This window comes from Theropithecus gelada, chromosome 7b (genome assembly GCF_003255815.1).
Source record: "Theropithecus gelada isolate Dixy chromosome 7b, Tgel_1.0, whole genome shotgun sequence".
In the NCBI taxonomy this organism is placed as follows: Eukaryota; Metazoa; Chordata; class Mammalia; order Primates; family Cercopithecidae; genus Theropithecus; species Theropithecus gelada.
In genome coordinates, this window is record NC_037675.1 from 5,873,796 (window position 1) to 5,894,837 (window position 21,042).

At 39.6% G+C, this 21,042-nt stretch overlaps 1 protein-coding gene across 2 annotated transcripts in view; it reads right to left on the reverse strand.

Annotated features, from left to right (window-relative positions):
- Window positions 1-21,042, reverse strand: part of FANCI (FA complementation group I) — an 82,641-nt gene that overhangs the window by 18,031 nt on the left and 43,568 nt on the right. The window contains exons 15-24 of one of the 2 annotated variants that reach the window (XM_025391535.1): window positions 18,969-19,099; window positions 18,439-18,509; window positions 16,061-16,175; window positions 13,770-13,892; window positions 8,075-8,143; window positions 6,663-6,764; window positions 5,558-5,734; window positions 5,360-5,481; window positions 4,451-4,615; window positions 3,337-3,516 (exon numbers count right to left, since the gene is read on the reverse strand). In XM_025391535.1, coding sequence (XP_025247320.1) covers window positions 3,337-3,516; window positions 4,451-4,615; window positions 5,360-5,481; window positions 5,558-5,734; window positions 6,663-6,764; window positions 8,075-8,143; window positions 13,770-13,892; window positions 16,061-16,175; window positions 18,439-18,509; window positions 18,969-19,099 — 1,255 coding nt within the window. The remainder of the gene's footprint in view (window positions 1-3,336; window positions 3,517-4,450; window positions 4,616-5,359; window positions 5,482-5,557; window positions 5,735-6,662; window positions 6,765-8,074; window positions 8,144-13,769; window positions 13,893-16,060; window positions 16,176-18,438; window positions 18,510-18,968; window positions 19,100-21,042) is intronic. The other variant, XM_025391536.1, reaches the window with a different exon arrangement.

Here is a 21,042-nt window from a genome sequence, read left to right on the forward strand (position 1 = left end):
CTACAAAACATCATACAAAAATGGTTATCATTCAGTATATAGCCTCCTGAGTCTGCCTTTAACACAGCAGACTCTATATTCATGAGGGATATTGCTATGCAGTTTTCTTGCAATGGTCTGGGTCTGGTTTAGTATCAGGGTAATGCTGACCTCATTAATTAAATGAGGTGGAATATGTTCTCTCTTATTTTCTAGAATTTGCACAGAATTTACATTACTTCTCCCTTAAATGTTTGGATGAATTTATCACTGAATAGACCTAGATCTGAAGTTTTGTGAAAAGAGTTTGAACCACATATTCAATTTCTTTGAATAGAAATATGATTACTCAGGTTTTTTTTTTTTTTTTTTTTTTTTTTTTGAGACAGAGTCTTACTCTGTCACCCAGGCTGGAGTGCAGTCAGGTGATCTCAGCTCACTGCAAACTCACACCTCCTGGATTCAAGTGGTCTTCCTGCCTCAGCTTCCCGAGTAGCTGGGACTACAAGTGCACGCCACCACATCTGGCTAATTTTTGTATTTTTTTAGTAGAGTTGGGGTTTCACCTAGTTGGCCAGGCTGGTCTTGAACTGCTGACCTCAGGTGATCCACCTGCCCTGGCCTCCCAAAAGTGCTGGGATTACAGATGTGAGCTACCACGTCTGGCCAGGTTGCCTATTTTTTGTTGAATGAGCTTTCAAGAAATCTGTCTATTAAAGTTTACTGGCATAAAATTGTTAATATTCTGTTATCCATTTTTTTTTTTTTTTTTTTTTTGAGACGGAGTCTCGCTCTGTGGCCCAGGCTAGAGTGCAGTGGCCGGATCGCGGCTCACTGCAAGCTCCGCCTCCCGGGTTTACACCATTCTCCTGCCTCAGCCTCCTGAGTAGCTGGGACTACAGGCGCCTGCCACCACGCCCGGCTAGTTTTTTTTTTGTATTTTTTAGTAGAGACGGGATTTCATCGTGTTAGCCAGGATGGTCTCAATCTCCTGACCTCGTGATCCGCCCGTCTCGGCCTCCCAAAGTGCTGGGATTAAAGGCTTGAGCCACCGCGCCCGGCCCTGTTATCCATTTTTTAGCATCTGTAGGATCAGTAGTGATGTCCCCTCTTCCTCAATTCTGCTATTTGTAATGTGTCTTCTCTTTTTCTGATTAGCCTGGCTAAAGTTCATTAAATTTATTGATCTTCTCACAGAACCAACTTTCTTTTTCTGTTTTCTATTTTAATTTTCTGCTTCCTCATAGTTGTGCTTTTGTCTATTTCCTTCCTTCTGATTGCTTTCATTATAATTTGCTCTTCTTTTTCTGTTTTCTTAATGTGGAAGTTTATATGGGAGATTTAAGATTTTTAAATCACTAACTGCTTTAATTTCCTCAGTAGTGCTTTGGCTGGATCATATGTTTTGACATGTTGTCTGTTTGTTTCCATTCTATTCAAGATGTTTTCTAATTTCCCTTATGACTTTTTGACTATGGGCTATTTAAAAGTGCATTTAATTTCCAATATATGGGGATTATCTAGATATCTTTCTGTTACTGCTTTCTTCTTTTATTCTGTTGTGGTCACAGAATTTCTACTTTTTAGTAGAAATTTGCTGAGTTTTTATGGCCCAAAATATGGTTCATCTTGGTGAATACACCATGTGCATATAAAAAGAATGTATATTTTGAAGCTGCTGCACAGTGTTCTTTTAAGTGTCAATTAAATCAAGCTGGGTGACAGTGTTGTTCACTTCTTCTACCTCCTTCCAGTAGATTTTCTATCTACTGCTTTTTTTTTGTTTTCTGTTTTTTGACTACAGAGAGAAGGCTGATTACATTACTTAAGGATTTGTCTATTTTTCCTTCAGTTCCATCAGTTTTTGCTTTAAGTATTTTGAATCACTTAACCATTATGTAGTATCCCTCTTTTTTGCCCCAGTAATAGCATAACATTTTATATGTGACTAACAATCTATATCAAAGCAAAACTAGAAGCCCTGGTGAACCCAAGAGTTCAAGGCCAGCCTGGGCAACACAGCAAACCCTATCTCTTTAAATGGAAAACAAACAAACAAACAAACAAAAAACAAAAGCCACAGAGGCTCAGGCCTGTAATCCCAGCACTTTGGGAGGCGGATGTGGGTGTATCGCTTGAGCCCAGGAGTTCAAGACCAGTCTGGGCAACATGGTGAAATCCTATCTCTACAGAAAATTAAAAAAAAAATAAGGGTCAGGTGCAGTGGCTCACACCTGTAAACCCAACACTTTGGGAGGCCGGGGTGGGTGGATCCCTTGAGGTCAGGAGTTTGAGACCAGCCTGGCCAACATGGTGAAACCCCGTCTCTACTAAAAATACAAAAATTAGCAGGGCATGGTGGCGCATCTCTGTAATCCCAGCTACTTGAGAGATTGAGCAGGAGGATCACTTGAACCGGGGAGGCGGAGGTTGCAGTAAGCAAGATCACACCACTGCACTTCAGCCTGGGTGACAGAGCAAGACCTGTCTCCAAAAAAAAAGTAGTAAATAAAATAAATTAAAATTAAAAATTAAAAAGTAGTTGGGCATGGTGGCATGCACCTGTAGTCCCAGCTATTCAGAAAGCTGCAGTGGAATGACTGTTTGAACCTGGGAGAAAGAGGTTGCTGTGAGCTAAGATTGCACCATAGCATTCCACCCTGGGCAACAGAGTGAGACTCTCAAAAAAACCCCCAAAAAACAACAAAAAAGAAACAAAAGGAGGGGTGCGCCAGGGGAAGGCAGGACTAGAAAAAAGACCCTATGTCAATGACTGCACTTTTTTTCACTCTTTTGAGACAGAGTTTTGCTCTTGTCACCCAGGCTGGAGTGCAACGGTGTAATCTACGCTCACCGCAACCTCCACCTCCCTGGTTCAAGCAATTCTCCTGCCTCAGCCTCCCGAGTAACTGGGATTACAGGCATGCACCACCAAGCCCGGCTAATTTTTGTATATTTAGTAGAGACAGGGTTTCCCGATGTTGGTCAGACTGGTCTCAAATTCCTGACCTCAGGTAATCTACCCGCCTTAGCCTCCGAAAGGCGTGAGCTGCCGTGCCTGGCTTTTTTTTTTTTTTTTTTTTTTGAGAGTCTTGCTCTGTCACCCAGGCTAGAGTGCAGTGATATGAACTCAGCTCACTGCAACCTCCACCTCCCAGTTCAAGCAATTCTCCTGCCTCAGCCTCCTGAGTAGCTGGGATTACAGGCACCTGCCACGACGCTTGGCTAATTTTTTATATTCTTTCACTCTTAAAATATGTGTAACCTCAAATTACCTTCATCCTCCGTTCCCAGTTTGTTCTCTTGAAGACACCACGGCCAGGTGGAGTAAGTTTCTAAGGGGTGGGAGTGGCTTACCGAGTTATGTCACAGAGGTTCTGAAAGATCTTGTCTGGGTTTTGGCCATCAGGGCCACTCACATGCCCCGTTTCCTTTAGCTGCTGTACTTTCTGCAGAGCTATGTTCACTGCATAGCGCATAAACTCACTGCTAGACCTGAGAACAGAAAGGCTTTCTTGGTGGCTTTGGATACTATCCCTAGAGAGAGAGAGAGAGAGAGAGAGAGAGAGAGAGAGAGAACAAGAAAGATTCCCTTACTGCTATTGGTATATGGAATTACGCTTTCTAGAAATTGTTCAGAACAGCAGCACCCAACAGCTTACCAGTAAGCTCCAACTGGCAGACTCTCTAGGCAGCCCAAGCTATAGTCACTGCTATGGCTGCCCTTTTATAATTGTTATTCCTAGTGGTTCCTCATTTTCTCCCCCTCCCCAAATCCTTTACTTTGATAAAATTTAAATGTCAGTCTTAGTCTCTTTTTTTGTTCCTTTGTATTTTTAATTCAGTCACTCCCCACCTATCTGTCTATTTATTTATTTATTTAGAGACAGAGTTTTGTTCTTGTTGCCCAGGCTAGAGTGCAATCGTGTGATCTCAGCTCACTGCAACCTCTGCCTCCTGGGTTCAAGTGATTCTCCTGCCTCAGCCTCCCAAGTAGCTGGGATTACAGGTGCACACCACCATGCCCGGCTAATTTTGTATTTTTAGTAGAGATGAAGTCTCACCATATTGGTCATGGCTGGTCTTGAACTTCTGACCTCAGGTGATCCACCCACCTCAGTCTACCAAAGTACTGGAATTACAGGAGTGAGACACCAGACCTGGTGCCCCCTACCTTTTTAAATCTGTTATCTTGCACAAGCCACTTATATAGACTTTCTTAAAACACCCTGTTGGAATTCATCCCTATCTTTTCATTTATTAGCCCACTGTTCCTCATTTATCCTTTAATAATTCAAGGTACCTATTTAAAGTACCTACCTAGGATTGTCCAGCATTCATTTCAAGAAAATTAAAACCTCCTGACTTAATTCTTACTGTAAATAATCCAAACGAGGTGAAACAAGTGAGCCTAGGTAGGCATACGATCCTCAGGGAGTGGCTGTCTTTAAGCACTCTAGCAGAACCTTACCTGAAAAGAACAGTGAGAAGACTGGACACAAATTTCATGGACAAAAGACTATCATTTGTCTTGTTGGCCATTTTAGTTTTGGCTTTACCAGCTTTTTCATTAAGGATGTCAGAGAGCTTTTTGTAACACATAAATAAGCTCAGAATGTCCTCAAATTTGTTCTTACTGTAAAAAACAAAAAAGAGACCGCTAAGGACAAACATCAGAATATTGTGGTTTACTTTTACATATGATAATAAATAAATCACAATGCTTCTTTAAATATCATATTTTAGACAAAACATTATAAATGAATAGAACTTCGTTAATATAATACTCCCAGGTCATAGCAATCTATCTGGGTTTTGTTTCCCCTGGTGTGACCTCGGCTCACCACAACCTCTGCCTCTCAGGCTCAAGTGATTCCCCTGCCTCAGCGTCCTGAGTAGCTGGGACTACAGGTCCCCACCACTACCACCCGGCTAATTTTTACATTATTAGTAGAGACGGGGTCTCACCATGTTGGCCAGGCTGGTCTTGAACTCCTGATCTCAAATGATCCACCCACCTTGGCCTCCCAAAGTTCTAGGATTACAGGCGTGAGCCACTGTGCCTGGCCTCCCCTCCCTTATTTATACCAGTCCCTGCAGAGCATTAAAGTCCAATACTACCACCAATCAAAATTTCCATTAGGAGTTCTTGAATTCAGGGTCTGGGAAATTCTGAGTAAGTGAAACCCTGCTGGAGGGCTTTCATCTTATAGGCCTGGTAAGCATATACTTCAGTGTTCTCTAGTGGAAAGAACACAGTTTAGTCTTAGACTAGGTGCTCATTTAGTCTGTTTACTGCCTGGAATATTGCTACAGTAAAAATATATAAATAAAATGAAGAATTCACCAAATTACAAGTGGAGTTATAGCAATACCTTACCTGAAATTACTTATGGAGAAATTGTATTCTATTAAAACCTCACAAACTCCCATCACAAGAAAAGCACAGATATTATTTTTTATGCCAATACTGGTGCTCTGAGAAAAATCTGCTGATTTATCCTAAAAGACACAAGATACAAATTAATAAGCTACTAAAGAACTCCATCATTCAATACAGCTGAAGACTCGCAATTACCAGTTCAAAGTCTTCCAGCTCACTCTTAATCATTCTATTAGTAATGGACTCCAATATATCATCTAGGGCTTGGTAGAATGCCTCTTCCTCCTCCTCTTCCTCCTCTCCCTGCTGTAAGGGTATCACTGTATTCTTATACCAGGCTAAGCAATGCTGAATACAACACAGCAGATAATCCTGTAGGAGAAAATAAGTAAATTAAATACTCTTGAGTGTTGATGGATAACCTATAAAGTTGTTCATAACCAGCAAATAATTCTTATCTATAAGGATAAAGAAAATGATTCATTAGTGTTACAAATTAAGTCCGTCTAAATTAACGAAACTGGGAAAATAAACTGAATAGCAGCATCCTTTTCTAATGCTGCCCCCCGAATATTGGCCTAAGTGGCTGACACCTCAAAATGCAACATTAGATGTGCTATCTCTGGTCTGATACAAATAACCCTGGAGCTAGGTGGTGAAGTTAAATCTTCTGTAGTTCATTTGAGTCCCAGAAGCTATTCTAAAGATAGAGGTTTATGTTGAGGGAATCTTTAGGAGACCAACACAGCATCTTAGATCTAGGCTGAGGACATCTCATGTCACAGAAGGCACAAAAATGAAGGTAAGATATGACAACGGAAAGACTTCCTCCTTTCTTCTGCCATGAGTTGTAAGTTACGTGGGGTGAGAGTTTCCATTTTTATCCTCTTCGCTGTCCTAAGGCTAGATAAGAACAGAAAGTCAACCAGGCCAGCTCCTTTGAAGGTTCAACAGTGCCAATCCTAGTTCAGCCTAAATCATATACATCCTCTAGACTAATGAAGCAGGTCCCCATTCTAAAGCATATTTAGTAAATGTAATCAAAGATTCATAAATGAGATAAAATATTCTCTGGGGGAAGTGATGGAAGCCTTGATTTAGTAAAGAGCTAACAAAGAGATAACTTACCAAGAGATCCAAAATAATAAGGATTCAGAAATGATAAGCAGGGAAGACTTAAAAGTAAACATTCATTGGAAGAACCAGGAAGAGAGTTTCACAGGGAAAGGTATCTCTTTACGAAGTTCAACCCTATCCTTAACACTAAAAATAATGGTTGAAGGAAGAATAAAAGTCTCACCAGTGGTTCTTGTAGAGAGATCTTATCTCCTTGGGTCAGAATACAAGCTTCTAATTTCAAAGGAGGCAGCAGATCAGGTTTTGGCTCATAGAACTGTTTTAACTGCGTATAGTAAGGAAAAAAAGACATCTTGGCTCATAAATGCTTTTTACTTTTTTAACTTGTCAGGTGAAAGGTATCTTTAATGTCTAATGCCTTCTAAGACACATTTCCCAACTGTTCAAAGAACAATGCAGCCAAATTTTTATTGCTTTGGCTTACGCACATCCTGTGCTCTTGCTTTGGATATAGTACTGATTAGGTTCATCTTTCCTATTCCAATTCCTTCTATTCCTAAACTTGTACATGCAATCAACATTTTCAGTTAACTTAGAGGTTAAAAATATAGGATCCAGAGTCAGAATGGCTGAGTCCAAGATCCCAGTACCATTACTTATTACTGGTTTTTATAAGGGTATCTGTACCTTGGTTCCTCATCTTAAAAATGAGGATATTATTAATATTCATTGTATAAGGATTAAACATGACAATACATGTAAAGCACTTCAAACAGTATCTGGCATATAAGAGAGCCAAAAAAATATGAGTTACTATTTTTCTTTTAACTTTTGGAATCTGCAGAATTTTACTGGCCTGCATATTAACTTGAGTCAGAAAGTGCTATTCTATGCCTTCAAACACAATTTTCTATTTTTGTTAAACATGCCAATGTAAATGTGTTGATTACAGTTTGAAAGATAGAATATAGCTAACAGAATATAAATTTTATATAGGATCAAGCCCAAGGCCAAATGAAAAGCTTTTGATGGATAGTATGGGACCTTCCAATATTTTCACACATCTGAGACCTTAATTTCAAATGAAACTTCATAACTATCATAAAGCAATGGCATTGAGAGCAAACAAAATGACAGACTAGGGGTCTAGAGGAACCTTCCTGGTACAGAGTCTCTAATCTTGAAGATTAGAAGAATTTAGTCTTCTAATTTAAAAAATTGTTAACTGAAAAGTGCAGAAAGGAACGTAAAAGACATCCATGTATCTGTTACCCAGATTTAAGAAATAATATTTTGCTATATTTGTTTTGTATTTCTTTTTTCTTTCAGAAATATAACATAATGGATACAGCTGCTGATAGTCCTTATATAAACGGTTCTTCAAAATGTCCTTCTGACTTGGGATACAGACTGTTAATTCACAGGGATAACTGGTAGATGATGGTATTATGGCAGACAGGTAAGTGGTGACCGAGAAAAGACAACCCAGAACAGCATCACATACCCATAGCATGTTCACAAAGTACCAATGTACTAGTTGGGAATTATTTTATATTTTGAAAGGTCTAAAAACCATCAATTGTCTCTCAATCCTTGATTATCTGTTTTCCATATATCCATAAAAATGTATTTTACCTGTGAGAGCAGAGTTTGCATGATTGAATTAGCCAGCTGAGAGTTCCTTCGAAGAACATCATAAAACCCCTAAGAGGAATCAAAGAGAAGAAATAGGCGCTTTAACAGGGATACTAGTGATTTGGACAATCATAACTTAAAAATAACACTTTCTTTATCCTCTTCTCAGTTCTTTCCTACCGAGACCATATTTGATGGTCCTAAATGACCGTATTTTTTTCCCAATCAAAATTTCCTAGTCTTAGTTAAGAACTGCTCAGATTAAAATCCTGGGGAGGCCAGGTGCAGTAACTCACACCTGTAATCGCAGCATTGTGGGAGGCTGAGACAGGCAGATCACTTGAGGCCAAGAGTTCGAGACCAGCCTGGCCAACACAGCAAAACCCTGTCTCTACTAAAAAATACAAAAATTAGCCAAGCGTGGTGGCACACGCCTATAATCCCAGCTACTCAGGAGGCTGAGGTATGAAGGTTGCAGTGAGCTGAGATCACGCCAGCACTCCAGCCCGGGCAACAGAGCAAGACTCCGCCTCAAAAAAAAAAACAAAAAACAAAAAACAAAATAAAAAAACAACAACAATAATCCTGGGGAGAACTTTCTTTCTAGAACCTGGAAAAGAGGTTATACAGTTCATCTGTGAGTAAAAGCAAATGAGAATTGATCAAAAAAATATTTTTTGTTTAAAGAAAAGAAACAGGCCAGACACGGTGGCTCATGCCTGTAATCCCAGCACTTTGGAAGGCCAAGGCAGAGGATCACCTGAGGTCAGGAGGTCAAGACCAGCCTGGTCAACAACATGGTGAAACCCCATCTCTACTAAAAATACAAAAATCAGCCAGGTGTGGTGATGCACGCCTGTGGTCCCAGCTACTTGGGAGACTGAGGCAGGAGAATCACTTGAACCTGGGAGGGGGAGGTTGCGGTGAGCCGAGACCTGAGATCGCACCACTGCATTCTAGTCTGGGCAACAGAGTGAGACTCCATCTCAAAAAAAAAAAAAGAAAAGAAAAGAAAAGAAATGAAAGAAAATTAATCCTAACAGGAATTAAAATATTTTATGATTGTGTAATGATAATAAAAAGACACTTTGTCTTGGCACAAAAATCTACAGGCAAAATAAAAAAATGGCATACAGAGATACATAGTACACATAAAGGAGGCAATGATGTCTGAACAAATGGTTAGCTTGGGGGAAAAGCTCCTTATATATATTATCATACAAATTCAGGATGAATTAAGTAGCTAAACGTCAAAAACAAATGCATTAAAAAAAAAAAAATGTTAGTGAATATTCACTGGAAGGATTTGGACTTTCTACAGATAAAATGGGCCAGGCACGGTAGCTCATGCCTTTAATCCTAGTACTTTGGAAGACTGAGGCAGGAGGGCCGCTTGAAGCCAGGCCATTTGAGACCATCCTGGGCAACAAAATGAGACCGTGTCTCTAAAAAACGTTTAAAAAAAAAAAAAAAAAAAATTAGCTGGGTGCAGTGGCTTGTGCCTATGGTCCCAACCATTTGGGGAGGGGGCTGAGGCAAGAGGATTGTTTGAGCCTAGGAGCTGGAGGCTGCAGTGAGTTAGACTGCACCAGTGCACCCCAGCCTGGATAACAGAGCAAGACTCTGTCTCTTTAAAAAAAAAAAAAAAAAGTAAGAGAAGACATCTCAAAGGAAGAAAATCAATAGATTTAGTAACCAAAAATTATTATTTCTGTAAGTCTAAAAGGATATTTAAAAAAAAGCAAATGGCATTCTGGCATATACTTGCAACAAATATGACAAGTTATTTAGTTATTTATATCACTACATAAGGTATTTTTATATACCAATGATATACTAAGACTGCTGAATAAATGAACAGCAATATTTTAATAGGTTTAAGTCTATGATTCACTTCATGTTAATTTATTTTACTTTAGAGCTAAATAAGGGTGAAGTTTTTTTTTGTTTTTGTTTTTTTCCGTGGGGGCTGCATATCAAGGACTGTACAAGAGTTAACACATGAAGTCTAAGACTGTCTATCCTTAGTGCACCTTTGCCAGCTGGTGGCTGAGAATTTGGCTGGTAAACAGTTACTTACACTGATACAACGCTCACCCTAAATCAGAGTGGCTCACCGTGCCTTAACTGTTTAAACAATGTGGTTATACAGAATATGGGCATACCTAATTTTATTGCAATTTGCTTGATTGCACTTCGCAGATGTTACTTTTACAAATTAAAGGTTTGTGGCAACCCTATGTCAAGCAAGTCTATCAGCACCATTTTTCCAAAAGCATGTGCTCACTTCATGTCTGTGTCACATTTTGGTAATTCTCACAATATTTCAAACTTTCTCATTATTATTGTATGTGTTATGGGGATCTATGATAAATGATCTTTGATAGTACTATTGCAATTGGTTTGAGGAGTCACAAATTGTGTCTATATAAGATAGTGAACTTAATTGATAAATGCTGTGTATGTTCTGACCATTCCACTGACTGGGCCATCCCATCTCTCCACCTCTCCTCAGGCCTCCCTATTCCCTGTGACAAAACAATATTGAAATGAGATCAATTAATAACTCCTACAATGGCACATAAATATTCAAGTGAAAGGAAAAGTCGCACATCTTTCACTTTAAATCAAAAGCTAGAAATGATCAAGTTTAGTAAGAAAGGCATGTCACAAGCTGAGGCAGGTCAAAAGCTAGGCTTCTTGCACCAAAGAGCCAAGTTGTGAATGCAAAGAAAATGTTCTTAATGGAAATTTAAAGTGCTACTCCAGTGAACACATGAATGATTAGAAAGCAAAACAGCCTTATTGCTGATGTGGAGAAAGGTTTAGTGGTCTAGATAAAAGACCAAGCCAACCACAACATTCCCTTAAGTCAAAGCCTAACCCAGAGCAAGGACTAAACTCCTCAATTCTATAAAGCCTGAAAGAGATGAGAAAGCTGCCAAAGAAAAGTTGAAGTGAGCAGAGGTTGGTTTATGAGGTTTAAGGAAAGAAGCCATCTCCATAACATAAAAGTGCAAGGGGCTGGGCGCGGTGGCTCACACCTGTAATCCCAGCACTTTGGGAGGCCAAGGCGGGTGGATCACGTGGTCAAGAGATTGAGACCATCCTGGCCAACATGGTGAAACCCAGCATCTACTAAAAATACAAAAATTAGCTGGGCGTGGTGGCATGAGCCTGTAGTCCCAGCTACTTGGGAGGCTGAGGCAGGAGAATCACCTGAACCTGGGAGGTGGAGGTTGCAGTGAGCCGAGATTGCGCCACTGTACTCCAGCCTTGTGACAGAGTAAGACTCAAAAAAAAAAAGTGCAAGGTGAAGCAGCAAATGCTGATGGAGCAGGTGAGGCAAATTATCCAGAAGATATAGCTAACATAATTGATGGAGGTAGCTATATTAAACAGATTTTCAAAGTAGATGAACGGCCGGGCGCGGTGGCTCAAGCCTGTAATCCCAGCACTTTGGGAGGCCGAGATGGGCGGATCACGAGGTCAGGAGATCGAGACCATCCTGGCTAACACAGTGAAACCCCGTCTCTACTAAAAATACAAAAAACTAGCCGGGCGAGGTGGCGGGCGCCTGTAGTCCGAGCTACTCCGGAGGCTGAGGCAGGAGAATGGCGTGAACCCGGGAGGCGGAGCTTGCAGTGAGCTGAGATCCGGCCACTGCACTCCAGCCTGGGCGACAGAGCAAGACTCCGTCTCAAAAAAAAAAAAAAAAAAAAAAAAAAAAAAAAAAAAAAAAAAACAAAGTAGATGAACTAGCCTTATATTCCAAGAAGATTTTATCTGAGACTTTCCTAGCTAGGGAGGAGAAGTCAATGCCTGGCTTCAAAGGACAGGCTGTCTTGTTAGGGGTTAATGTAGCTGGTGACTTTAAGTTGAAGTCAATGCTTATTTACTATTCCAAAAATCCTAGGGCCCTTAAGAATTATGCTACATCTACCCTGCCTATGCTCTATAAGTGGAAAAACAAAGCTTGCATAATAACACATCTGTTTATAGCATGGTTTACTGAATATTTTAAGCCCAGTGTTGAGACCTACTGCTCAGAAAAAAAAAAAATTCCTCTCAAAATATTATTGCTCATTGATACTGTGCCTAGGCACCTAAGAGCACGGATGGAAATGTACAGAAAGATGAATGCTGTTTTCATATATGCTACCACAATATCCTCTGGGTAAGTTATATGCTACTCACAAGTTAGTTGTATTTCTCTTAGCTGTACTATCATAATAACTAGTGATTTAATCAGACATTCAGTAAACTGTTGAAAACCTAGTGCAAAAAGAAGTTGCTTTTATAAAAACTAAGTTAGGCTGGGCATGGTGGCTCACACCTGTAATCCCAACACTTTGAGATGCTGAGACAGGTGGATCACTTGAGGCCAGGAGTACAAGACCAGCCTGGTCAACATGGTGAAATCCCATCTCTACTAAAAACACAAAAATCAGCTGGGCGTGGTGGCGCACACCTGTAATCCCAGGTACTCAGGAGGCTGAGAAGCAGGAGAATTACTTGAACCCAGGAGATGGAGGATGGAGGTTGCAGTGAGCCGAGAATTGTGTCACTGCACTCCAGCCTGGGTGACAGAGCAAGGCTCTATCTCAAAGAAAAAAAAAACTAAGTTAAATGTTCGGAAAGTCAGTCTCTCAAACCAATTTCTGATAAATTAGGCGTAAGGCAATTGTAAAAAGAGAAAAAACTGAAGCTATCTAAAAGATTTTTGTACTAAACTGTCTGAAGTAGCTTAAAGTTTTTATACCACTTTAGGTAAACACAAATTTGAAACTATAGGCAATAAATTAAGGGTATGGGTTTGTATGAGAGACAGGAAGTAAACTTGTACTCAATAACAAAACAAAACAAAGGACTTGGTCTTAAGACTGGCAAATTTATAGTACATTTAAATATTTCAAATTAAAATAAAATATTTAAGGTCTATCAACTGTGTTTTATGATTCCTCACCTTAAAAACCTTAAATTTTTTTTTTTTTTAGAGACGGAGTCTCGCTGTGTCGCCCAGGCTGGAGTGCAGTGGCGCGATCTTGGCTCACTGCAAGCTCCACCTCCTGGGTTCACGCCATTCTCCTGCATCAGCCTTCCGAGTAGCTGGGACTACAGGCGCTGCCACCACGCCCAGCTAATTTTTTGTATTTTCAGTAGAGACAGGGTTTCACCATGTTAGCCTGGATGGTCTCTATCTCCTGACCTCGTGATCCACCTGCCTCGGCCTCCCAAAGTGCTGGGATTACAGGCGTGAGCTGCCACGCCCGGCCAAAAAAAATTTTTTTTAGAGACAAGGTCTCATTCTGTTGCCTGGGTTGGAGTGCAGTGGTGTGATCATAGCTCACTGCAACCTCAAACTGCTGGGATCCTCCTGCCTCAGCTTCCTGAGTAGCTGGGACCACAGGCGCATGTCACCACACCCAGCTAATGTTTTTTATTTTCTTATTTTTTGTAAAGACAGTCTTGTTTGATCCTCCTGCCTTGAATTCACAAGGAGTTGGGATTACAAGTGTGAGCCACTGTGCCCTGCCTTAAACAACTTTTTGACTAAACATTAGTAGCTACTGGTGCTGACTACATCAAATAAGAGCATATCTACTGTACTTTTACAATCACAAAAAAAAATTACTAAAATAAAAAGAATTATTAGTTGGGGGTTTGCTACATTCCTTCCATTCTACTGACTTACCTCATAAAGCATGAGTCGAACATCAGCTTGCTGGCTTAAGCATCTCCTCAAACTATCCATGATCTCAAGGCAAAAAGTTTCATTGGCAACAGAATTGTAATGACTGTGAACATCCACATGAACCTGAAAGGAAGACAGGCCAATTCATGTCTATCTTACCAAAGCAGTTTCCAATAAGGAGCTAAATAAGCCTATGTTCTTGGTCAAAAAAACTTAGCTTTTTCCACATCCCAAACCCCAGGGGTGAGACATACAGTATAATCATTACCATGCAGTAATAAGTGTCATTCTTATTCTGGTTTGGAATAAGAGAATTTTTAAGCATTTTAATAAAACTAACTGTTCCCATTCCTTAAGGTTTCCTTGACAATATCAATTGCTTAGGAAGGCACACTGCTTATTTCAAGCCACTAGAATCCAGTAGTAATAATATACATAATTTTATTTAAAAGCTCTAAGACTTCTTCAATAGCTAGAAGAATCTCACTCTTCCACAAATTCTAGAAAGGTTTAGAGGAAGACAGTTTTTTGTTTAGAAATGGACGTGACAAAGAATTGACATCCTTTGTGTAAATTATATAATAAAATCAGCAATTATACACCAAGAATTCCTAATCCTTACTCCAGGTATCACAGTAATGTAGTTCATACTGCCTGAAGCCAAATCCTTCTTCCACTCTTTCTTGGTTATATAACCTTGGGTGAGTTATTTAACCTGGCTCAGCCTCAGTTTACCTATCCTTAAAACGGGGATAATAACACACAAATGATAACTAGTGTTCCTAATATTTAATCTATGCTATAAGTTATAGACAAAGCTTTATATAGTTATACCAAAGCAATAAAGTGAGGATTCCTAGTCAAACTGTTATATATAAATATGTCTCCTATTTATAAATCTTATAGTACATCATTTAAATTATGAAGACAATTTTATTGCTCCAACGCCTAGATTACCAGATTATAAAAAGTTTTGTTTTCTCAGATTACAAGGTGTAATATATATACATGTGCAAAGTAAATAAATTGACATAAGAAAATAGGGATAATAATAGTATCTAGCCTCAGAGGACTGCTTTGAAGATTAAATGAGATAATAAATGTAAAACACTTTAGCACAATATCTAGCACAGTGCTATCCAAAACAAATATAATATGGGCCGGGTGCAGTGGCTCACGCCTGTAATACCAGCACTCTGGGAGGCTGAGGTGGGCAGATCACAAGTTCGGGAGATTGAGACCATCCTGGCTAACACAGTAAAACCCTGTCTCTACTAAAAATACAAAAAATTAGCTGGGTGTGGTGGTGAGCACCTGTAGTCCCAGCTACTTGGGAGGCTGCGGTAGGAGAATGGCATGAACCTGGGAGGTGGAGCTTGCAATAAGCCGAGATTGTGCCACAGCACTCCAGCCTGGGCGATAGAGCAAGACTCCGTCTCCAAAAAAAAAAAAAAGAAAGAAATATAATATGAACCACAAATGCAAGCCATATATGTAATTTTATATTTTCCAGTAGCCACGTTAAAAAAGAGAAAGAGGTAAAGTCAATTTTAATATTTTCTGTAACCCTACACATACAAAATTCTCTCTGAAGATGTAATCAATATTAAACATTATTAGATTTTTACATTCTTTTATTTCAAAATCTGGTATGAAGGCTGGGCGCGGTGGCTCAAGCCTGTAATCCCAGCACTTTGGGAGGCCGAGACGGGCGGATCGCGAGGTCAGGAGATCGAGACCATCCTGGCTAACGCGGTGAAACCCCGTCTCTACTAAAAAAATACAAAAAAACTAGCCGGGCGTGGCGGTGGGCGCCTGTAGCCCCACCTACTCTGGAGGCTGAGGCAGAAGAATGGCATAAAGCCGGAAGGCAGAACTTGCAGTGAGCCAAGATTTGGCCACTGCACTCCAGCCTGGGTGACAGAGCGAGACTCCGTCTCAAAAAAAAAAAAAAAAAAAAAAAAATCTGGTATGAATTTTGCACGTACAGCACAACACAATGTGGACTAGTCACATTTCAATCAAATGTTCCATTTAGTAGCCACACTGAGGATAGTGGCTACCATACTGGATAGCATAGTTTATCATACAGTAAATCTGCCATTAATAAGTGTTAGCCAATATCATCATTATTATCATCACCATCATCATCATCATCATCATCATCATCAGACTCTTTAGTTCTAGGATCATTCTTATAACCATAACAGGAATAAAAGAAAACAGCATGCATTTCATCAATGCACATGAATGATATGCACACACTGCAAGTTAACATAAATAATCCTTACCTGACTGAAACTAAGAGACTGACTGCACTGAGAGGACGACAGGCTGCCTAAAACTTTGAAGTTCTTTAGGAGCAGCAAAAATCCAGCAACTGCAGATTTTCGGGCATCAAGCTGGCTAGCTCAGAAATAGAGAAGTTAACAAACCTGTTTCACAGGAATATGCTTCTGGGTCAGAAAAATACAGCCAGTTACATACAGAGAAGGCATATGTATAAACAATGAAGCGTAGAGCAAAACAAAGTGAATTTATGTACTCAAAATAAAGTATCAGCTGTTCAAAGCAATTTATAGTACAGAAATTGAACTGACATTTTTCATTACTTAACTCATGATACTCTACTTCCTTCTATCCTGCTCTCAAGTCTATGTGAGGAATAAGAATAAGAGTGCCGAGAGACTGCAAAATTGGCTGGTTACTCAAATGTAGGAAATCGCTGATTTTAAGCCCCAGTACTCAGCAGGAGAAACAGAATGGAGAACCTCACGAGGACATACTTTCCTCCCCTCCAGATGGCTAGACACCGAAGAAGGAAAAATACTTTTGCCTGCAGCTAACCAATAGAAATTATTTAAAACCGTTCACCAAACCTTCCACTTAGGCATTGATAGCACCCATCAGATGGCCAAATTATTATTTACACTGGACCAAGCCTTTTCAAAACTATCAAGCAGATAGTCAGGGCCTGTGAAGTGTGCCAAAGAAATAATCCCCTGCACTGCAGGCCATACATTTGAATCCCTATACCTTTAACCTCCTTGTTAAGTTTGTCTCTTCCAGAATCGAAACTGTAAAACTACAAATGGTTCTTCAAATGGAGCCCCAGATGCAGTCCATGACTAAGATCTACCACGGACCCCTGGACCAGTCTGTTAGCCCATGCTCCGATGTTAATGACATTGAAGGCACCCTTCCCGAGGAAATCTCAACTGCACAATCCCTACTAGGCCCCAATTCAGCAGGAAGCAGTTAGAGCGGTCATCGGCCAACCTCCCCAACAGCACTTGGGTCTTCCTGTTGAGAGGACGGACTGAGACAGAACTAGCTGGATTTCCTAGGCCGACTAAGAATCCCTAAGCCTAGCTGGGAAGGTGACCGCTTCCACCTTTAAATATGGGGCTTGCACCTTAGCTCACACCTGACCAATCGGATAGTAAAGAGAGCTCACTAAAATGCTAATTAGGCAAAAACAGGAGGTAAAGAAATAGCCAATCATCTATTGCCTGAGAGCACAGCAGGAGGGACAAGGATTGGGATATAAACCCAGGCATTCAAGCCAGCAACAGCAACCCCCTTTGGGTCCCCTCCCTTTGTATGGGAGCTCTGTTTCCACTCTATTTCACACTATTAAATCTTGCAACTCCAAAAAAAAAAAAAAGAAAAGAAAAGAAATTGCTGATTTTGCCATGTTTGAAGGAGTGCTTTCCTTCATATGCTCTCTTTCATCACAGGATAATGTAGTACTTGATGCCATGTAAACTCTCCATCCAGAAAATGTCACACTCATCTTCTCACTGAGGCTCAATGACTAATACATGTTAAAGATGTTACAACATAATATCTCAGTCTATTCGCCATGCCTTTGGGTGAGGAGTAACAAAAACTGTTAATTCTAGAACAAAGATAATAGCATATGGCTTAGTTGTTCCTGTGGACACCCATGAATATATTTTAATATGGCCAATGTGATATTAATTGGGTATCTTATCCTCAAAGTACCAAATGCTTTTCACATATTACTGTCTTATATTTTTAGGAGATGGTATGACCATCTCTAGCTTATATACTAAGAAATAAAGGAAGAGATGTTAGGAGGGATTGGCTAAGCTACAAATAAAACTCATTCCCCTCAACAATTAATTTGATCTTCTAGCCTCTAGATCATAATTCAGATGTTCACTAAAATGAGATTCTTAAGTATATTCTTCTTGACTAAGTTCCAAAGCAGTCCCCTTTGGTACTGCTGCCAGCTCAGGTTTCAGAGTATTTGGCACTAGAACATTATCCTGAAGATTATTCTAATGTAGCAGAGTAAAGTACTTGACATCACAAGCTCTGATATTAGAACTGACTTTGAATCCTTGCTCCACCACCAGCTATTGTTTTAGGTTTGGAAAGTTACTCATCTTCTCTAAGCCTAAGTTTTCTTATCTGTAAAATGGGAATTGCAATAATTCTTACTTCATAGGGTTGCTCTGAAGACTAAATGAAAAAAGCACACAAAGGACTTAGCAAAATGCCTTATTTGATGAAATTGCTCTGCGGGGCTGGGAATTCGCATGATCACTGTGAACAGGTGGTACTAGGAGATGGCAAAGATAACTTTAGCCCCAACATTAGAGGGCGACATCTTCCTATGATATAAAAAGATGCTACCTACTTGGCAAACATAGCTTTCCGAAGAACAAGTATCAAGGAGTCTCTCATTGACATGCTGACTTTGAGAAGAGGCTGAAAAAGAATCAGTGGGTAAAAACAGAACAAGTTTGCTTATTAGCCTTAGCTCATTTCCAATACTGTTACCATATGGCTTCTATAAGGAAGCTTACTTCTGTTTTATATATGCTTTAATGTTTATTACAGTTAACAAGGACAATAGTATACTTTGTAACACTACAATGAAACTGGTTGTGAATGCCTTTGTAAATCTATTGTACTCAATAATGTTCTAAGAGAGTTTTAATTATTTCATTAACTTGAAAATGAGTTAACAGAATAGTGCTATGGATAGTAAATAAACCTGGAAAACAGTCTTGCTCAATGCTCTTGCCCTTTTCATGCAAATTTTATGTTTCAGACTAAAGTGGAATAGATTTCTTAGACATATATATTTATACAGAAATGCATCAGACTTCCACTAGACAGTTAAACCTCAGTTTTGGCAAGTTACTTGGGAATCTGAAGACTTACCTGCACTGCCTTAAGTAGCCTTTGTACAGTCTGAAGGGGCAGAAAGGACAAATAGTCAAAAGCTTCTGTGACTTTAGAAGAACAACTTTGAAGAACTAAGGGTGCATACATGACAATATTTGAAAGCAGGTCTGAAAAACAGAATCTATAATCAGTTGCCTCAAATAACTACAGATGTTTGAAATAAAAGAAAAATAAGGAGAAAGAAATGTAAGTCTTTTGCTTCCTTTCTCAAATAAGTCAAGTATACTGCAATACACATTTCTACTGATTCTATATATACTTTTTCTCCAATGTAACCAGGATAATTTTAGCTTTTTTCTGTGATAGTTTCAATTTCTCTAAAAATTAAACTGCCTAAAAGAAAGGAAGAAACCGATTACACTCCTAGACATAAGTAGTAGCACACATCTTTCTACTTCTAAGCTAAAATAAATCAATAAATATTTCTGAATTTTTAGTATGTGCAAACATAATATGGTCCTATTAGGAACATAAAAGTATAAAACATAGTCTTTCTTCAAAAATTTTAATAATTTAGTTGGAAGTAAAAAAAAATTTTTTTTAAGAATTAAAGAGGTAAATCACAGAGCAATATCAAATATCTAATAATTCCAAACATAGTTTATTGCCTACTAAATGGTAAAAGGAGAGTTTAAATAGGAGTTCAAAGGAAGAAGAGATCATTATGAGTTGGCATATATTAGGAAAGCAATGAGAAGGAACTTAAACTAGGTTCTAAAAGATGGGGAACATTTAAATGCACAAAGAACCAGAAAGACCTACATATATAAAGGGAAAAGTATGGGTAAAGGTCTGAGAAAGGTAAGCATAAGACATATTCAGAAGATGGTAGGGAAATCAATGATGCTAGGGTGAAGAATCCAGGAAAGTAAATAACTGACTTTAACATTGGAAAGGTAGGTTGGGATCCACTTGTCAAGGACTTTCAGTGCCAGGATAAAGAGCTGACGATTTGGCCAGGTGCGGTGGCTCACACCTGTAATCCCAGCACTTTGGAAGGTCGAGGCAGGGGGATCATGAGGTCAAGAGATTGAGACCATCCTGGCCAACATGGCGAAACACCGTCTCTACTAAAAATACAAAAATTATCTGGGTGTGGTGGCGCGTGCCTGTAGTCCCAGCTACTTGCAAGGCTGAAGCAGGAGAATTGCTTGAACCTGGGAGGCCGAGGTTGCAGTGGGCTGAGATCATACCACTGCACTCCAGCCTGGGTGACAGAGTGAGACTCCATCTCAAAAAAACAAACAAACAAAAAGAGCTGACAATTTATTAAAGAACATATTGATGATTTTATAGTCATAAAGTGGTATTTTAGGAATACTAACCTGTGGTAATATGCAGGTTAAATTGCTGAAGGGAGAAGAAAAAGCCAGGAAACCAGTTAGAAAGCTGTGGTAGTAGTCTAAATTCAAGGTTGTAAGAATGGGAACTAGACAGTGGATGTGAGGTTGGGGGAAGGAGGGAATAAAAAGATAGAAAAAAATAACAGTATGAGGCAGAAAAATGACAGAACTTTGGTACCAAGTGTGTTTGAGAAAATAAAAGGTAATTCCAGCCTCCAGGACCTGGAGAGCCATGCTTCAAATAATGGAAATAGGAGCAATGGAAAGGAAAATTTGTTTGAAGGGAGCTGTATTATATTTGAGGTAAAAGAAAAACTGGTCACAGGCAGGAAAAGAAGCAAACTCGTACAGTAGTCAGAGAACTTACCTAAAAAAGTTTCCGGGGAGTTACAAACAGTGATGAATGACATAGAGAAATTTTTAAAATTGGTGATTAAGACCAGTCAATTTAGACATTAGGAGTTATGTATTAAAAACAGCAAATTCAGGCTGGGCGTGGTGGCTCAAGCCTGTAATCCCAGCACTTTGGGAAGCTAAGGTGGGTGGATCACCTGAAGTCAGGAGTTCGAGACCAGCCTGGCCAGCATGGCGAAACCCTGCCTCTATTAATAATACAAAAATTATCTGGGCGTGGTAGCGTGTGCCTATACCAGCTACTGAGGAGGCTGAGACACAAGAATTGCTTGAACCCAGGAGGCAGAGGTTGC